This window comes from Camelus dromedarius, chromosome 3 (assembly GCF_036321535.1).
Source record: "Camelus dromedarius isolate mCamDro1 chromosome 3, mCamDro1.pat, whole genome shotgun sequence".
Taxonomy (NCBI): Eukaryota; Metazoa; Chordata; class Mammalia; order Artiodactyla; family Camelidae; genus Camelus; species Camelus dromedarius.
In genome coordinates this window covers 56,257,260-56,278,523 of record NC_087438.1, presented here as the reverse complement: position 1 = coordinate 56,278,523, position 21,264 = coordinate 56,257,260, and the positions used below count along the sequence as shown (strand labels likewise).

The 21,264-nt window shown below is 37.9% G+C and overlaps 1 protein-coding gene across 2 annotated transcripts in view; it reads left to right on the top strand.

Annotated features, from left to right (window-relative positions):
* EDIL3 (EGF like repeats and discoidin domains 3) overlaps positions 1–21,264 on the top strand; it is a 392,288-nt gene that overhangs the window by 171,068 nt on the left and 199,956 nt on the right. For both annotated transcript variants that reach the window (XM_031447711.2, XM_010982003.3), the window contains one exon: positions 14,025–14,153. In XM_031447711.2, the coding sequence (XP_031303571.1) occupies positions 14,025–14,153 (129 nt within the window). The remainder of the gene's footprint in view (positions 1–14,024; positions 14,154–21,264) is intronic.

Below are 21,264 nucleotides of genomic sequence, written 5' to 3'. Positions count from 1 at the left end.
CACAGTGCAGTCAAATCTGGGTTATTGCCATTTCTTTTAATGGTTATATGACCACATTCTCTGTAGTACTAAGTACAGTGTCAGAGTCCAAAGACAGTGCTGTTAAAGTGTAGTGTTTTTTTTATTATTTTGATAAAGCTGAGCAGGGCTTAAACATCTAATAACTTTTGTGAAGAAAGCCTTGCCATTTTATGAACTATAGTCAGTTTTTAACAAAATTCACCACAGAATTGTCAGCAGGAATGATTTCTTTTATAGGGAATACAGTGATTACTGTAGCTCCCTATCTAAAAATTGCCCATCTATATTCATGTGATTAATGTAACATGGAATTTACAAATTTGAATGTATAATGCTGGAAAATAGAAATAAGGATTTTTGTAGCAGTGCAAGTCTGTGCTGCATACATTTAATATTTTCTCTCATGGGTTAGAAAGTGAATTGTGTTTAATAGCTCAGCATTTTTAATTGTGTTTGCAATGATAGTAAATTGTTAGACACATTTTTAAGTGGATTTCCAGAGTTCTCAAATATTTAACTGCCTCCTCCATTTTCATGTCAGACAACTACTTTACATAAAGTGCGATGTTATTATTTTTAAATGGCTTTTTGGGGTTTTTTTTTTCACCCACACACTGCTTATCCCTGTGGGCAAATCTTGACAGAGGTTTTCTCAGCCTAAGAGTAAAGCGATTTAAGCTGGGTTGTCTTGCAAATAGTAAAGCAGAACAAGTTGGATTCCCTTGTCAACGTGATCTTACAGGAACCAGTTTGAGATGTGTAAGTCAAAAGGATTTTGAAGGTTAGTAAAAGGACAGTATGATGTGGAGAGTAGCACCAGAGAGACAGTCGTGGAAAAGGAAAAACAGCCAGAGGATTTGAGGTAAATCTGCAAACATGTCTATGTTCTCAACATGTATTTTTGCTGCTTTTCTTCATTTTCATATCACTCTTTTTGTTCTTTACGTTCTTCCTTTTCCTCTCACAGATGCTAAAGGAACTGAGATTGCTAAAACGTTTGTTATTCCTATTGACCAAAGAAGCCTTCTTTGGGGAGCAAACAAAAAGTATTCGCAGTGTCTCCAGCTGGGTTTTTCCTTTAGTTATAAGAAAGTGACTCCCTAGATAAGCAAAAGAATCAACTAGAATGTCCTCTTGGTATAAAGCAATGTCACTTAAATCCCTAACATACATTGCTACTATAATCAGTCTATGAAGTTGTGAACATATTTCATCCATCCAGCAAGTATTTGTTGTGGGCTGGGAGGTATATAAAACACCGAGTGGATTATAAAAAAAATATAAAACAGAAGTCCCATGTGTCTGGGACCTTAAAACCTATTCAGAATGATAAAATATATACAGGTTAAAGAGTTTAATAATAATGCAAAGTAATATGTTAAGTGCCACAATCTTTTCACTTTCCCTCTGATTTTTTTTCCTACCTCTTTGGCTGCTGCATTTTCTGAACACTGCATTTTCTACCTGGCCATTAAGTCATGGCAATTCTTGAGTCTTGATCCTAGATTCTCCATATTATCTCTAGTCTTGCCCCAGGCAATGACATCCATACCCATTAATTTCCACCTATAGCGGGGCCACTGACATTTATATCTCCAGGCCACACTGATTTCTGCCTCCTTGATACCTCCTCTTGAATAACAGATCCAAAAACTGACTACATGGTCTTCCCTTCCAATCTAGACCCTCTTCCAGTATTTCTGTCTTAGGGAACAGCACCAGCATTCATCTATTGAGATATGAACTCTAGAAACACAGTAGTCATCCTTGACCCTTCTCTCTCAAATCTGTGTATGTCCATATCTACCAGCTCACCACTCCAATCCAGGTTTCTTATCATGCTTCACTTGTGCTAGAGTGAAGCCTCTTAACTGGTCTACTTCATCTATGCTGATCCTTTCCAAAGTATTATCCATATAGAACAGAGATTACCTTTAAAATTGAAATCCCAATCCTTTTATTCTATTGTTTACATGTGCCAGTGTATCCCATAATACCTTTTTTTTCTTTCTTTCTTTCTTTTTTTTTTTTTTTTTTTGTATATGACCTGGTCCCTCTCTATCTCTATTAGTGTTGTTTCTACTCCGGTTACCCTGGCCTTCTTGAAGACCTTGATTCTGTCCTTCTCTGTCCATAGACCTATAAATGCAAAACTCATTTTCTTCTTTAACTCTTGTTTTATTTTTTTAGCTCGTAGCTTATGTGTAACTTCTTTAGGGAACCTCCTAGTAATAGATTCTTGGGATACTGCATACCTTTCCTTAATGACTTATTGAAATTACATTTTTAGATGTGATTATATGGTTGGTGTCAATCCTTCCACTTGACTGAAGTTACATGAGAAGAGAAAGAGGAGGGGGAGGGTGCAGCTCAAGTGGTAGAGCGCATGCTTAGCACGCACCAGGTCCTGGGTTCAATCCCCAGTACCTCCATTAAAAACAAATGAATAAATAAATAAACATAATTACCTTCCCCCTAAAAAAAAAAAATAAAAAAATTTAAAAAAAATAAAAAAAAGAAGAGAAAGAGTATCTGTTTCGCTCACCGTTATAACCCTAGTACTTAGCGCTGTGTCTGGAACATAGTGGGAGCTCTAAATATAAACTGAATTGTTATGTGAATTAATGGATGAATGAAGGAATGAAAGAAACATGGCTGTAATAGAAAGTAATAGAAAATTTGTTGAAGAGAATAAGAATAAATGATGGGGAAGAATTAATGAAAGATATGAAACTTGGGGTGGTCTTGAAGGAAAGACAGATTTGGAAGGGAGAGTGGGGTGAAGAAAGGCATTCTGAGCTGGGGAACCTTTTCAGCAGAATCTGAGGAATAGAAATTACCTTCTTTAGGCCATAGGATGGTAACTTAATCAAGTGAAGCATTTTTGGTTCATTTTTGTGAACAGTAGAGGGTAACATTGACTATACAAGATTAGTCCAAACTTATGGTCTTCAGAATTTTTATCGAGTACATCATTCCATTCCATTCAGGGGATTAAAACCTTTTATGATTTTGCAATTATTAATTATTTATGAGAAAAAAGCTGCTTTCTCAGAATGGGATATTGCAATTGATTAAAAAATATACAGAAAGAATTCTGACCAATCAATGAATAGTTGGTATTACTCTGGGGAACTATTTGGAAAAGCTTGATGTTAATGGCTATAACCGTAAGTACTTTCAACTCAGGTCAGAATGATAAAGCCCCTCACGTATTTTCTTACTTATAACATTCTTCTTTAGCTTGTAGTTTTCCAATATATATTGATACATGCAAAGTGCGATAGTAGAATCCGTGACAATATTACCTCGCTTCTGTATGAGACCCACATCTTCTATTTGAAATAGATTCAGTACGAACAAAAGCAAAAATGGAAGAGACGTTAATTATTGCTGTTGGAAGAGACGTTAATTATTGCTGTTTTGTATCTATTTCATTGCTCTTCTTGTTTTTAATTCTTAGTTTGTGTTGGTGACCTTTTCTGTGTTTGGGCAACCATCCCTTAAGCTCTCACCCAGTGATTAAGAAGCATTCATTATGCACTCTGTTTGACATGGTCATTACTTAATGCTCACTTAACAAAATTCTACAAGACCGAATTATCACAGTGGGTGAAGGAACAGATGGCCAGCTGGCCAAAATCCATGCCTGCTTTGCTTTATGCCTTCTCCAGTCTGCCTCAGAGAAGCCCCCTGTGAGGCCTGAGGAGGCAGTCCAAACAGTGACTTGCCTGTCCAGCTGTGCATCAGTGTTTTTGGCGGTGAAGTCTGGGCAGGTACCCTTCCCATCTGAGTACAGCTGGCACCTCTCCTACAGGGATCCTGCTGCCTCCTGATTAAGATGGAAGACACACAGGGCAGCTTCCAAAAGTAAAAATAGAAATCCTTTCCCCCACCTTCTGTCATAGCCTTCAAAAACCAAACCACTTTACAACTCTTTCTTTTTTGAAATCTAGCAGTTTTGTGGAAATAGTGCACCTATTTTAATACCTATTTGTAAATATAAGATTATCCACAATCTGATATTTTACAAATTGCCACAGCATTCAGCAAGAAAATTGAACCTGGCTCCAGGCTTAAACTGGGTTGTTGCAGCCTGCTAAGTGTGGATGAGAAAGGGCTACAAATGAAAACGTATCTATCTCGAAACTTTAGGTTTTCATTATTGACCATGAAGAGTAGTTTGGATAATATGCTGCTATTCCTAAAATTAATGTTTTTTTTGTCAATCATCATACATTTATGAAGCAGCATTAGAGTATCTAGCACTTTTCCAGGGTCTATAGTGGGATAAAAATATAAGGAGTAGGGGTTCCTGTGCAAAAGTAGTTTACAGTCTTGTCAGGGAGACCAAAGAGATGCATAAAATACTTAGAGAAGGAAGCAGTACATGGTGAGATGCTAATCATACAGTACAGGCAACAAGTTCAGCAGGAGCCTGAAAAAGGTGAAAAGCTGTCAGAGGAAGATTGATGAAGACAATGGATATTTTGTGGCTTTTTTGAGACACCGTATGAAACAGTGATATTGCTTGATGCTCCTGAAACTTAGGCTCAGATAATTTCTCTATAATAATATCGATGGAAAGCATTGGTCTCTGCTTTGTTTTTAATCTATACCCTGTCCTATTGACACGTAAAAGAGGAAACAAACCAACGTAGCTAATGGCAGACTTGAATGATTTCTTACCACTTTGCACCACCTGCTGATGTGTATTCTGGAGCTTGAATTGTATTTTGCAGTGCATGGCACATGAGTTCTGACAGATGCACTTTCAAACAAGTGATTTGCAGAGCTCTGTTTGGAAACAGCTCCCTGATTAAAGAGGGCTTTTTAAGGAATTGGAAATTGTTATTTCTTAGAGATAACCAGAGCTCGTTTACTATAATCACTAGAAGCAGAAAGTGATTTTTTTCCCTAGATTGATCGAAAAAATTATTAAATGTCAGTTTTATCCATCAGATTGGATTGCATTTATGGTTTCTAAAGTTTCACAGGAATTTTTCACAGGGAAATCTCTTACTCTAGTGGCTGTCTGACAAAACAAAGGAAAGCACGATGGTCCATACTTTTAATATCAATGTTTCCTGTAGATTTTAGGATTGTTTATCCTATTGACCCAAGATTTCAAGATGCCTTATGTGACTAACTTCAACAGTAATAGTTACTTAATTTCATATGGCATTCAGTAGTTACAAAAGGCTTCTATATACTATCTTTAATGTTCATAGGCATAGTATTCCAGAATTAGTGTCCTTTGTTTTAGCAAGAACATCAAAGGGCAACATTATATTTTGTCCTGTATTCACTGCACATTATTGCTCTGTTAACCATGACATCACATAATCAGTCAGCAAATATTATTGGTTAGCTAAATGATGCCCTGAAATAGGCAGTATGTTTTGAAAGATTAAAAAAATGTATATGCATTGTGACAACAGACAAATGAGACAGATTTCTGTTTGAGTAATAAAGCATTCTGAGCTGAGAATTTCCATTACACAAGAGGTGGCTTAGGAAGCCCGTTTTGGCAGCAGTGTTCAGGCTGCATGGCCAGGGGGAAAAATACAAGATGGAGCAATAGTAATAATTATCACCTTGTAGATGAGACATCCTTTTGCTGTGTTTTGTTACTAATTTTTAAAAGTCGTGCTAATGTTTAATAAGATAGTTATTGGGAAAAGAGGACAGCTCAACAGTTGTTACACGAGTGATTATATGTGTTTATAGAAATAATGTATATGACGATTTCCTCAGAGTGTTGGCTGAGTACCTAAAAAACACACTGCCATTGTCAAGCCCAAGGCCAAACAAAAGTAAGTGGATAAAGATGGACTCCAAGAAATCTTAATTATTTCTCCTATCAGTGACAGGTCCTCCTTGATGTCATGTGATAGCCATTTCTGTGCTCTTCCTAGGCACTGCTCCAAATTTAAACTGTTCTCTTGATCTCCAAAATCATCAAAATTTGCTTACTATTCTATGATGGGACCCAAGTCAAATCAGTTTTAGCTAAGGTGTCAATTGTTGATAAACATGTGCTTTGTCAGCCGACTCTAACAGTAGGTGAGGGCTCTGGATTCCTTAACTGCGTTGCTACATGAAACAAGTACTTGGGGACTACAGCGGTTTCAGTAGTACCTTTACAAAATGCATGTCTCCCAGGAATCTCAGAAGGGGCCCTTATTTGGAAATTGGGTCTGTATTAGTTGGCTAGGATTGCCAAAACGAAGTACCACAGCCTGGGGGAAATAAAACAGAAAGTATTTCCTCCCAGTTCCCAAAGTGCAAGGTCAGGGTGTCAGCAGGTCTGGTTTCTCGCAAGGCCTTTCTCCTTGGGTTGTCAATAGCCAGCTTCTTGCTTTGTTCTCGTACGGCCTTTCCTCTGGTGTTGGCACACTGCTGATATCTCATCAGTGTGTCCAAGTTCCTTCTCATAAGGGAAATTGGATTGGATTAGGGCTCTCGTACATGGCCTCCTTTAACCTCAATTGCCTCTTTAAAGATCCTGTCTGCAAATACAGTCATATTCTAAGATACTGGAGTTAGGGCTTCAACAACTAAATTTTGGGGGAACACAGTTCAGCCCATCCCAGGGACTTTGCAGATGTAAGTAATTAAGTATCATGAGGTGAAATTATCCCGAATTGAGTGGACTCTAAATCCAGTGACTGGTGTACTCAGTCAGAAGAGGAGACAACACAGAGGAAACAAGGCAGGAGAGGATGCAGGCAGAGATTGGGATTATGTTGCTACAAGCCAGGGAACGCCAGGAGCCCCCAGAAGCTGGAAGAGTTGAGGAAGAGTTGTTCCCCTTGAGTCTTCAGAGGGAGCCTGGCCCTGCCGACACCTTGATTGCAGACTTCTAGTCTACAGAACTGGGAGAGAATAAAATTCTGCTGTTTGAAGCCACCAAGTTTGTGGTGATTTGTTAGAGAAGCCCTTGGAAACTAGTTACAGGGGCGCTAAATCACCTTTGTAGCCACTAGTCATCTCAGAGCCTTCCTGTGGACGGTTATGTGTAGAGTCCAGGACTAATTCTTGAGGAGAAAGTGTTTCAGTAGGTATTACAAAAATCTCTCTTTAGCCTCAGATTTCAATTTTCATAATCCACTTAAATATTTTATGTTTAAAGAACAATTTGTTAAGTTTGCTGATTTTCCCCTTAAATTGAATATTTTAGATTTATTTATCGTTTACCTCTCTGTATGTATACAGAATACCCAGAAATTACAGACTATGTTTTCTCTTCAAATGCTGAATCTGCCTTTTGCATTTAAAAGGGAGAAAGAGTTGAAAAGAGGAGAAAGTGGAGGAGAAACAACTAGTGTAAAAAAAAATGCTTTGAAAGTATGTCAGGTGAACATTCCCAGGTTAATTCCTTCTTTTTCAATTAGATTTAAAGTAGAGTGGCAGTGGCTCAAAATGGGAACTGCCAGAATGTTCAAACCTTATTAAATGGAAAAGTAGCACTATAATAAGAGAATATTAACATGTTTTTTAAGACCAGAATTTGAAGTGAACTGTTGGGTCATAATTATTCCTGTTTGATTGTACTGCTGGAATAAATGGTGAAACTTACTGACATTTCTTTGTTACATAATCTAAAATGGACATTCATTTTGAATATCTAACTGCCAAGATTTTGGGAGCATCGTTTGTAAAATTTGACCAAGCCTATGTACACATCATCACAGGAGAGGGTTAACCTATTTACTTTCTAATAATCTGCTTACACACTATAAGGAATTCATGATGTGGGACATAGTCTCTAAATACATGAAAAGCTAACCATGTTACATGCATCAAAGTAACTTAGTCTCTCTACTGTTGGGATTGTGAAAAGGTAGATGCAGAAAAGTAGCAAGCCATACAAATCTATTGCTCTTGTGAGCAATTAATCTTCTTGACATAATTCTATGAGCTTGCATAAAAATGCCTGGAAAGCATGCTGTTGACTTCAGTTGTTCATTAATATTGATCATCTGCTGTCCTCATTGTGTTAGGAGCTCCTTAAAGATTACCTACCAAAGTATTACAGCATTATTGATTTTAAAACTCCCTGAAGCCTCTTGTATCTTGAAAGTCCACTTATATTTTCATGGTTAAGAGTGGTATTACCAAGTGTTGTCTAATCAGACAATTTTGACTTTTATGAATACTACTCAGAACTGAAGCTCGTAGACCTCTCCTTCTACCTGTGATATCAAAAGAAGCAGATCTTTGAAGTAGAAAGGAATTGAGATCCTTTTTGTTGCCACAAACTCTGAGTGCTTGAGTAGTACTTACTTGTTTTCACATTTTGCTCTGCTATTGAATAGTTTTCAAAGCTATGTATAAGTTATAGATTCGTGCTAATGTGTTACAAGAAAGATAGGAGATCCCCTAAATATACCAAAGTTTTGGCAGCGAAAGTTAAGAATGTAACCATGTTACATTTGTTACTATGATGTCACTAACGAAATTCTTGAATTAAATCTTCAGAAACCATTACATAAACAAACAAACAAAAAAACAGATTAATACTAGTCATAGTATATTCACAGAAGAGGATAACTGTTTAAATTATCTTTAAAAAATTAGGTGCATAAACTGGATAACTAAGTACTTTCTTGTATTGTGAGCTTCTTCCAATTGCTGACGATAGTAATTCCATTTAAAATATTTATCCCAAATCACTAACAGAGTGCTCACACAAAATAGATGCCTAATGGATAAATGTTACTTAAACTGAAATTGGAAAAAATAAATAAAACACACCACTATGTTGAGCAAGGTCAGGGTCAGTTTCTTTCTTGTCTCATAGTACATATCTCATGGGACATGCTATAGGGGCTGGTTGTTACTTATCAGTGTGCCAAGACCTTAGAATACCTCTGACTTTCAGTATCAGAGAATACTGTTGGATTGGGGGGGGCGCACAAAAATAGTCAAGAGTTTCCTAGGATCTCTAATTCTCATACGATTAGCCCACTTGTCATTTAGAGAAAGAAACCTGAAAACTGCTGATACACTTAACACCAAACACAAAATTTTTTGACTCTACTAAGAAGAGTTTGTGAGTTGACACTTTGGACTACATGTATTATCTTATCTTTATGTACAAATTTGTATTCAGATTATTTCACCTTGCTGATGCTTTAAGTGAATGTCTTTATTTACATAGGAATTGTTAAATTAGGAGACCAAAACACTATTGATGGGATTATACAATGTTACGTATTTCTTGATTATTTGTTTGCCAAAGAATTAAAATGCATGTAATCATTATGTAAAAGTTAACATTCTAATTATCTGTTATTTACAGTTATAATATTACAGATATAATACTCCAGAAGCTTGAACCATCTGACAGACAAAAAAAATATATAAATTTAGAGGGATTGAACCTTAAAAAGTATGGAAAAGTTATAGAAACTATCCTAATTAATTACCAATTGAAATGCCAAAAGATATTGATAGTTTACAAACCTCATAAGCTTGAATGGGGTTTAGGCAAAAGATATAATGATTCTCACTCATTATTGCCATACCCTTGTTTATTAAAAATATATCAGAAACCTACTGTGTGCCAACCATGATTCTTACCACAGAGAATTAATGGTCTAATGGTGACCATTTTAGCATTCTGTCATGGATATACAGGACATGTGATATCAGTTTCATAATTGTTATGGACAAAAAAAGAAAAAAAAAGAATCTCTGTGTTGGACAGGGTCAATTTCTTATCCTCACAGTATAAGCAACAGTATACACATACCAAATATGTTATTACAGAATAATAATAGGGAAACATGCGTATCTGACAGCTGATTTCAAACATAGCTGAAGTGGAGTATCGTTGGCATAGCAGAGGCCATCTGTATTCATAATGTCTAATACACTCTGGCCCATTTGCTGAAAATGTTCTGAAATATTTCCATTTAGGAAGGCTTTGGAGTCCTGTATCATGTATAGGAATGTGCTTAGTGAGTCCCTGCGGCTTCTGTATGCATCTGTCAAGATTAACATATTAATACACCGATCTGTAAAGTGGCAGAAAGTGCAGCTTAGAGGAAAGAGCTTAGGTTTGTAGTCAGGCAGAAGGTACTAAAGCAAAATTTTGGTTTTTCCAGATAGACATGTTACTTAACCTTTGTGAACAAGCCTGTTTTCTTGCCTACTATGTATACTTTTTGCTTAGCATATAAAGCACTCTAGAAAGGTTAAATCCTTGCCCCGTTAGCCTTACCTCATCCTCACCCTGTGAATGAAAAGCACTGAATTTCTTAGAGTAGAAAAAGTAACAGCAGCTACAACCTTTGTAACAGGTAGTCTTTTTCCGAAACCCAGGTGTCAGCTGAGGTCATGATGTCTTCTAGGGTATAAATAAAATGAGCTCCAACTCTCTAACTCATCTCTTTGGGGAATCCCAGAGGCTGCGCCAGGACTGCTGGACAGGCTTCACCTGTGCCCTCAGGAAATATCTAGAGTGTCTAGGACGAGACACCTCTGTCAGCTCCGTCTTCTGCTGGATTCTTGAGTCCCTAGGGCGTCTTGTGCGACAACAGCTCCTCCCTTCTGCCCCATGAATGAGATGAATAGCAGAGCTGTTTCTCCCTCACCTCCGCAGATCCCACACCCAGCTCTGTCCAGCAGGCTTGAGAGTAGATCTGGATGTTCTGGCAGAGACAGATCACATTGCAGCCGTGCAAACAACTTAAGCCTGAATTTTTTTTTTTTAATTTTTATTTACTTATCTTTATTTTAGGGGCAGGTAATTAGGTTTTTGTTTATTTACTTACTTTAATGGAGGTACTGAGGATTGTACCCAGGACCTTGTGCATGCTAGGCATGCACTCTACCCCTGAGCTGTACCCTCACTCCTCAAACCTGAATTTTAGACATCACCATTTCTTACTAGCTGCTTGTCTTCCCATGTTACAGCTTCACAGCACACTACTTGAGCCCCCTCGCTCCCTGAAGTTTACTTTCAGCTCTGCTTGTGAGATCTCCCCTCCTGGGTTGTCCCCATCCCTTCCTAAGTCCTTGCCCTTCTAAGGCAGAGCCACTAACTCATCCTCAGCTTCTCACCAAGTTCTCCTTTTCCAGAGAGGCGATAGGCTTGAATACACAGTCATCTCTTCCAAGCTCATGTTTGCCTCCTGCTCTTCGGGGTGACTTCCATGGACCACCTTCCTCGCAATCTCGGCTTTAACTGCCCCCAAGAACTGGCAGAGACCTTACTACTGTAGTCGATTGTCGATTGTTTTTATCCCTCCATCACCCAGCCGGCTCTACAAGTGGAGGGGAAAACACTTACTCTCTTTCTGATAAAAATTATGTCACTCTCTTGAGGTGTCAGAAAAAGCTTAATCGTTTTTGGTTTTAGTAATATTTTTCCTCCTAGAGAGAATTCCTTAAGCCCAATTTTCCTCATATTAGGTGAGGTTTTTGTTTTTGTTTTCATTTTGAGAAATCACTGAATTCTTTTTGAGTTGGTTTCCTCATCTGCAAAACTGAAAGACTGGATTAGGTGATCTCCAATACTCCTTATTTATCTAAAATTATATAATTCTTTGGCTATCATTATTAATATTTTTGTTTAGCAGTTATATACCTGGGTGTCAGTTATCAGTTAATAAAAAGAAATCTAAGTCATGTATTTTCTAATTTTGAGTGAACTGATGAGTCAAAACTCAAATATCACTTTTGTTTCATTCTCCTTTCCCTGATTGGTTGGTTCTGTAAGGAGTATAGGTTTTAGAGCCACAGCTTCTTAGCTCGAGACCTAAATGCATCACTTGTAGATGTTCATTTAACAAATAGTATCTAATCTCTCAAACCTTTAGTGTTTTTAAAAAAAAGGTAAAAGAGTGACAATGAATACTACCTTCTCTAGTTTCTGGGAGGAATAAATGAGATTAATTATGTGAAAGGAATTTGTAAATGGTCAGGCACCATGAATGTTCATTAATTTGAGAGAGGGGAAGAATAGAAAGTGAGAAAGAAGAGAAGAAGAGAAAGGTTCTGTAGCATGATTTGCATTTCTTGATGATGGAAGAAAATGATCCTTGGTGTTGCCCTTCTTCTTGTCAATATACCACCTCAAAGGTAGGTGTTAGTTTCATTTTCAAGCACTGCACCACACAAAACTGCCTACTTGAGTAAATGTATTGTTTTTAATTGGTATGGAGATATCTGGAAAAAATCACAGAAAACATTTAATTGCTTTTCACTTTTTGAAAGTCAGCACTACCAAGAAGAGAAGACCCAGACCCCAGAGCTGCCACATTGTTTCCTACTGCATGTAGATCTTTATTGTGTGCTACAACAGTTGAATGTCAGGAAGTTTTCAACTGAAAGAAACTGAGTGTCAAAGAACTGCTGGAGGAGGTAATAGAATTATAAAGTCTTGCCTCTGTGCAGGACAGCATTGCCTAACCCCTAAGTGCTTCCTGTTGTTAACTTCGTGATGATGGTGAATTTGCTCTTTTCTTATTAAGTCATAAAGTGGCTTTGACCCACACTTGAGTAGCCATTCACTATCGCCCTCTTTTAATTGCCTTTCCTGGTGGAGCCCCAGCCAGTTCCCTCAGGTTATCACCGTTCTTGTGTCCAACGCTTCAGCCTTCTCTCTAGCCTCTGATGAAGCCACTTGCTCCTTCTTGGCTAACCTGCCTCCAGGACTCTGGGATTCACCTCTACATAGAGAGTCAGACACTTAGTTCAATCACTCTTGTTTTCCTTTTCTAAGATGTACATCTTAACTTTTTCTGCAGTGATGTTTGTTTTACCTCAATGTGTTCTCATCTCTTGAATTTAATAGAAGGACAAAAGTAGAGAATACTATATATTTTCCTCGGTCTGTCTTCATCTCCCAGGGAGAGCGTTCTCTTCCATCAGATTTTCTCTTCCCTTCTTCATAATTGCCAGTCTTGATTCTGCCCCAAGCTAATTAGCATCCTCCAAGAGGCCAATTAGATGACAGAATTAGAGGTCCAAAAGTTGTATTGATGGGAATGACTGTGATGGACAAAGAGGAGATAGAGCAAGAGTAGGTAGGATGAGCCTTCAGACTGTGACACAAGCCTGTCAACTTTGAAGAAAGAAAAGGAAGGAAGAATATTGCAAAGAAGAAGCCATACCAAAGGGGCACCTCAGAGTAAAGAATGTGGAATGTACATTATAGGACTCCCAGGTCAGGCGGGACTGGCCCAGCCCTGCACCCCCACTGTGTTGGCACCTGGTTCTCTCCAAGGGAGGTGGAGCACTTCTGTTGACTGTCACCAGTGCCAGTTATCCTAGTGAAGTTTCTTTCTTGAAGCTTAAAAATAACTCTCAGCACCTCTTCTCTGTTTATTTGCAATTTTCCATGAGCTGCTTGCAATACATCAGCAACAACTGTGCTTCTCTAGAAGTATGGCCCACCACAAACTCATAAGGAGCCGATAAAAGTATTACAACCCACTCTCTACTTCTAAATAGCTGCTAAATCTACTAAAAAAAAAATGTGTTTACAGTAATTTGCAAGTTTATGTTACTTTCACCAGCAGGCTACGAAAGCTCTTCAGTGTTCATAATTCTAGAAATTGCCATTCAGTATTGCTTTTTAAATATGCAGAAGATATTTTATTATTCAGAGATCTTAATAACAATATTTTACCTAGTGCTAATACATTTTGAGTGTTTAATATGTGTTGTTTCTGGGGATTTTCTACATATGAATTGTTTTTATCTGCATCTTTAGCCTTTGAGGTAGATTGAGGATTGACATTTTACAGATAAGACTAAGGTACAGAGAGGTTAAATAAATCATCTAAGACCACATGGCTAGAAAGTGATGAAACTAGGATTCAAACCCAGGCTGTTGGTTTCCAAAGCTCACACAACTACTGCATTTCCTGAACCACTACTATCCAAGGTGTTTTTTTCCCTACAAAATTATTAATTGTAAAAGTTTGACCCAATGTCTGTTGTAAACCATATGCATCATGGCAGCAATATTTTTTTCTGTCTTGCAGGTCCCTGCAGTCCTAATCCATGCCATAATGGAGGAACCTGTGAAATAAGCGAGGCGTACCGAGGGGATACATTCATAGGCTATGTCTGTAAATGTCCCCGAGGATTTAATGGGATTCACTGCCAGCACAGTAAGTCATCCACGGTCATTGTGTTTTGATTATCATTGATTGCACAGTATACAAGTCATTATCATTCTTGTTTGTAGTAGAATGATAGAAACTTCGAGCAGCAAAGAGGCCTGACTGTTGGCTCGTGCTCCTTCTCTCCCACTGAGCACACCACATCCCCTGCTTAGGACTTCTGGACTGTATTTCAATCCTCGCAGTGGCGTGAGGGGGTAGCAGTCTTGTGTTGGTCCTTTTCATTGTTATACAGCCGTATATCAGAGTTTTGCATTTTATATTAAACTGGTATTTCTCTTTCTTTCGCACTTGTTCGGAAGCTATTCTTCAAGCTTTCTAGATGTTATCCTGTTAAGTTCTGAAATGATACCCAGAGAAGAAAACTGCCCACTCTGTCCTTTGTACAAGCCTGTTTCCTGTTTCCTCCTTACATGTTTGCATGTTCAGTGTGAAAATCTGCAAGTTTGACAAATGTGTTTTCTGCACTTCTCTCTTTTATCCTCATTCTCATGTATCCTTCAGTTACACAGAATATGTCCACTTGTGATGATTTCTTCTGAGAACTATGGCTCAACTTTACTGTCCTTCTATGGCTTTCTAACAGTAAGAATCTGCCTTGTATACTCTGCTTTTTCTGTCCTGGTGCCTTGCAGCATAGAAAATGAGAAACGTAAGATGATACAACCTTGAGTGCAGTTCCTGCCTCTGAACACTGGACAACATCCCATTATGGATATTCTGTTCTCATTTCAAGGGATGATTCCTCTGTAGGTGTGTGTGCTCCGAGCAAGCAGCTCTGAGTTGAGGGGCTCAAGTGTGGGAGCTAGACTGACTCCCTCTGGGTGTTGCTCTGACACCACATCACAAAGCTTTGTAAATAAGTAAAACTCATAATGTTCTCTTCAGGTGATTAGGTGAATGTCAGGGCAGCCAAGATTCTGGGCTCCCACCCCTGTCTTTCCAGAGACGTTTTGAGATGTTCATGTGTGAAAGCTGAACCATGTTGCTACAATAAGGGAGAATCAGCCCTGGGGTGACTTGAACTCAGCCTGGGAAGAATTAATAGCTGCTCAGCTCCTTGTTGGTGACCTGAATTCTTAGAGACAATCAAAAGCAGTTTATTTTGTTTTGTTTTGCTTTGGTTTGTTGTTGTTGTTGTTGGAGGCGGGAGATACTTAGGCTTATTTATTTACTTATTTGTTTATTTTGGGAGGAGGTATTAGGGACTGAACCCAGGACCTTGTGCATGCTAAGCATGTGCTCTACCACTGAGCTGTACCCTCCCTCCGTAAGCAGTTTAGGTATTTTAACAAGGTCTGTTGTTGCAACAGAAATTCCACAAATTCCTGACCATTGCAAGTCTCCAGAAAAGTACACAGTGACCCCAAAGTGTCAGAGCCAGGAGGCACTCTTTAATTTTTACTGGTGGTTGAAAATCTGGCTCTGAGTGAAGTATCCACCTTTGCCTTACTCATTCCTGACACCATGGTCTTAATCATCGTCACCCCATTATTCAGGGCTTACATATACTCATTACCCGCTCTGGGCCACGTACTATTCCCCTGTTCCCCTCCCCCTGATCAATACCCTACACTTCCTTCAAGACTCAGATTATATGAAGCAGCCTTGTAACAGCTTCCCTGATGGCTGATGGTCCACTGTGGCCTCCCTGCTTGCTTCCTAAACCCCTGCAGCGGTTAAGGACCCACACCACTCATTTGGCACTTACGTTGAACTATACTTCTAAGAAGAAATCATCACAAGTAGACATATTTTGTTACACTTATCAGGATAAATAACATTGAGGATAAAATACTGTCCTTTGGGAGGCATGTGTAGACATGTCATATTTCATATTTATTCAGCCCACCTCCCCTAACCTACTGCTGATGTCAGTCTGGAGTTGGGTTGATCCTTAAACCAGAGGTTGGGAAACTCCAAATCTAAGTTTCAATGAGTAATCCTGGTACAATGGCACAAAATTCCTTTTACATGTCTGAGCTTTGTTTTCTACATATTGTGAAGAAATGTTTACTTTCAGTTATCTTTAGTAGCCTTAAAGTCCCTCTGAAACCAGTAAGTCACCATTTGTTTGTCCCAGTATAAGCGAGGTTGCTCTGTACAGCTGGTACTGGGGTAGTGCCTGCCTGCCTTTGACTTCCAATGTGGTTGGCTATGAATTCTGTCAAGAGAACGATCAAGTTTGGAGAAATAGAATGAATCATTCTTGTCCACATTCTTCACAGTGGAACATCCAAGTCTTTTCTCTCCTACCTTACACCATATTCTATAAGCTCATTAATCCACATAATTGTGTTGAATTTCAAGGCTTATTTTGAAGTACAAAGAAAGTCTCCTTACTACACTTGGTCTCCTATAAGATGCTAAACCCATGTTAGAAATTACAGCGGGAAGCCAGAAGCTGAGGGATTCAATTTAGGACAGGGATTTTGTGGTCTAAACAAACTGGTCCCTATTCTCTGAAGTGCATCATTATTAGAAGCAGGAGAGAATGGAGGGAAAGGGTCTGGACTTGGAATCAGAGACCTGGATTTGAGATCTACCTTTAAATTATTGGGTAAGTGACCTTGAGTCAGTCCCTTGACCTTTCTGTGATTGGAGACATATAAATAGAGGAGTTGAACTAGAAATAAATGATCTTTGGTTCATACAAGCTAGGAGAGTATTATGACTAAATGGGTAGCTTACAAAGGCTATCAAGCCTTCCTCTTTATAGATAAAATTGAAAAGGATTATATATTGGGAAAGCAAAATTAGAAGTGCTGGAAGCCCTGAGAGCTTTTCTAGGTGGGAGATGCAGAAAAGCAGCTTTTTGCTCCCTTGCAAGAGCTTCTAGGGATTTGGGTTTGTGTTTCATAGTGGTAATAGTTTTATGGGCCAACTATGCTCTAGAACCTTGCTACTCAAAGTGTGGTCATGCATTGGCATTGCCTGAAAGCTTGTTGGAAATGCAGATGACCAGGTGTCACCTCAAATGAGCTAAATCAGAATCTGAGTTTCAGAACGATCCCCAGTTGACTCCCACACATACTGAAGTTTGCTAAATACTGCACGAGGCTTTCAGTAGCCAAAAGGAATCATCTTACAGAAGGTAGCAACTTCTCTATTCAGTTACATAACAATATATGCAAAATATTTATTATGTTTTCTGCTAAACAAAACTATATTGAAAATCAATGAAAATGAGGGCTATACCAAAATATGAACATTTCATTTGAAGAAAGAATTGGAAAAAATTCTTCATACATCCATATTACAGGATGGCTTATTAATTTAGCTCTGTAGGACAACGTGTATTAAGTATCTTTCGGAATATAGTAAATAGCTAAAGAATTTTAAGTTTCATGATACAGGAGCGACAGATACATAGTTATTAGTTTAGTTTAACAACTATTTTGTCAATATATTACAAATTAGAAAAAATGCTTCCTGTGCTGGCATTAATCTTACCTACATATTTTTTTAATTAGATTTCAGTTTTTGGAACAGTTTTAGGTTTACAAACAAATTGAGCAGAGAGTACAAAGAGTTCCCATATCCCTCCTCCTACAGAGTGTCCTCAATCATTAAACCTCTTGCATTAATTTAGTATGTTTGTTATAATTGATGAACTGATATTAATACATTATTATTAACTAAAGTCCATAGGTTATATTAGGGTGTACTGTGTGTATCATATAGTTCTGTGGGTTTTGAAAACTGCATAATATCATGCATCCCACTACAGCCTGATACAAAATAGTTTTACTAACCTAAAAATCTTCTGTGCTCTGCCTGTTCATCCCTTCCTCCTACCCCCAATCTTGGCAACCACTGATCTTTTTTACTGTCTCTGTGATTTTGCCACTTCCAAGATGTCATATAGTTGGTATCCTACATTGAGTAGCTGGAATCATATCATATGCAGACTTTTCAGACTAATTTGTTTCACTTACTGAGATGCATTTAAGTTTCCTTCATGTCTTTTTGTGACTTGATAGCTTTTTTCTCATAATCAATGCATAATACTCCATTTTATGGATGCACTACAGCTTGTTTATTCACCTGTTGAAGAACATCTTGGTTACTTTGGCAATTATGAATAAAGCGGCTTTAAACATTCATGTGCAGGTTTTTATATGGACATAAGTTTTTGACCCATTTGAGTAAATACCTAGGAGTGCAATTGCTGGGTTGTTTAGTAAGAGTACATTTAGTTTTGTAAGAAACTGCCAAACTATCTTCCACAGTGGATGTACCATTTGGTATATTTACCAGCAATGAATGGAAGTTCCATATCCTCCCAGGCACTTGTTATTGTCAGTGTTTTGGATCTTGGCTATTACATACGCTTTTTTTGGTAATGAAAATAGCATGACGTTGTAACTTTACAAGACTAATAATGATCAGCATTGGTTTTTATATAGAATTATCAAATTGTGCATGCACTTAAAATGCCATACAATAATGTAAACCATACATGTGTGTATGTGTGTGTGTGTAAATTATAAGATGAAAATTATAGGATATATTGAACACTACTAACATTGTCTAGAGGTTAGACTTTTGAAAGGCAATTTTTAAGCAAGCACTTTCCTGCTGGGAGCTGCATTTTGGGCTGGCTGGAAGTAACCATATCTTATTTGTTGCCTAGTGACAAATCTAATGCCTTAGGGAAGGATTGTTTCTTCATCCCCAGGACTCTTTGGCCATCTTATTACTGAAGGAATTCTACATTCCTCCCTACCTGTACATAGCCCTGCAGCCTTCAGTTCCTTTTAAGAGCACATTTTCTTGGTTCCTGTTCTTTGAGAAAAGAGAGCTGATGTAGGTGCCCACCAAGCCCCGAAAGAAAAGGGCTGGCTTAAAGAAGGGCCCATGTTATCAAATTAGCTCAAGATAACATGCTTTCTAACTCCTTTTTGAACTGAGAAACTTGGCCAGGAAAACACAGATTCTAAAGCTTTCCTCTTTGTATATTATGCTCAATACTCTAAACCAGTTTGGTCTTAATTTTATACTGTTAATAGATGCATACAGTCAACAAATATTTACTGGGGCCATAAGTCATTTTACTTCTTTAACTTACATATTTCACTTTTCTCACAGTTAGCCGATGGTATTTGCTGTTTTGACAATCATTGTTAATTGGACTAATTGCATTTTTGACAATTACATGTGTTTTCTGGTAGGTGGTTCTTGCTAAACAAACAGGATCTGGTCCCTCCTCAGCCCTATTAAATCAGAATCTTTGGTTGGTACCCTGGAGATAATTAAAAGTATCCATGTGGTCCTTAGGTATACTAAGCCTGAGGACTACTGGCTAAAAGAATGAACTTTAATTTCCAAATCATACTGGAGTAAGCATGCTATTAGGGAAAGAATTTTGGATTAGACCTGGGTTTTTGATGCAGTTCTGTCTTGATCAGTTGATGAAGCATCAGTTAGCACTTTATGGTCCTGTGCTTCAGCGTTCTCTTTCGGCAATTCAGTTCAGTTCAAAACGCTTAGAACTTCATACTAACGTGTCTATAAAAAGTGGAATTAACGGTCCTTTGTCCTGCTTCCCTAATTAGGATATTTGTTAGAATAAAATGAGAAGTTTTAGAACATACTTTACATATTTTAAAGGGTAAGATATGCCTAATAGATGAATATTTTAAAATATAATGGGGTTTCCTATTGGTCTTTAATTTTTCTCTTCCCTTAAAAACATTTTAATTGTAATTTTTTTTCTAGAAAAGAATGAGTTGTGGGGCAGGTGGAAGTCCACTTTGGAGCTTTTTGTTTTTCTAGGACAATTCCTCTCTTCCATTCTTAATTCTAATACATAATTATTATTTTCTTAAATTACTCTTTCTAATTTTAGCCCGGTAGCGTCTTTATTTGAGCTTTTCCACTAAAGGACCAATTTGCCCTAATAAAGTACTCACTTCAAAACTGTCTGGAAACTTTGCCTGGAGTTATTACTGACACCTGCAAGCTGTATAACTACAGTGGCTAAATAAAGACCTCCAAGGAGACTTCCAAAATAGACTTGCCTCCAACCTGGAAAAACTTTCTGACTGTAGATGGAGAATTCAAATTTTCCTGATCACTGAGGATTTTGCAGGTCAGTGTTAGCCACCTTAACCCTATCAGCCAAAGGTTCTCAAACTTGGTATGTATATGAATCATTTGGGAATGAAGATAAATATTCAGACTCCTCTTGTCATCCATAGAGATTCCAATTTAATAGATGTAATTTTGGACCAGGTATGACTATTAACAGTTACCATAGTGAAACTGACACAGATGATTCTAGAACACCAGTTCTCACCTTGGTTGCACATTAGAATCACCTTGGGACTTATAAAAAATACTGATGCCTGGCTTCTACCCCAGAGATTCTGATTTAATTGGTCTGGGATATGGTCTAAGCATTAGGAGATTTTGAAAGCTCCCCAGATGACTCTAATGTGCAGCCAAGGCTGGGAGTCAGCGTTCTAGAGTCATACTGTGAGGAATTACTATGCCTTGAAGAAACCAAGCAGGGAAATACTCAAAGAGAAACGAAGCTTAGAATACACAAATATAATTCCACACTAAATGGATAATCAGGCAACCCTACTGAATTTTGCCATTCAGCCTTTGCTTAATAGAATGGAAATCATCTTACAGCAAGAACCCTCAACTGATTGAAAGAATCAGGCCAGAGGAAAGTATCAGCTTACTGTTCTTAAAATATGTTATCCCTTAATCAGTCTGCAGTAGTCAGAGTTCCAAGGCATTTTTGTTTTCTTGTTTTCATTCTTTGCAGGAGCCTCACAAAGAACACAGTCCTGGCAGATATATGTAATAGGTATTTACACAGAAACACTGTTCAAATATAGACAGTCTGTGATATTGTCAAACTCAAAATATTTGAAAATTGCTACTTTAAATCACAGTTAAACGTTCTTGTTTTCCTGTTACTTATTAAAAGAAATTTGAATGTCAGGAAACCATAAACTCTGAAGAAAAATACATTAAACCGAACTGGTCAGAAAGGTTATACTCCTGAAGGTGGTGTATGTCCACTAATAAGCCTAACCTTCTAGAACTGATTCACTTGTGATTTTATAAAGGATCTCTCCAG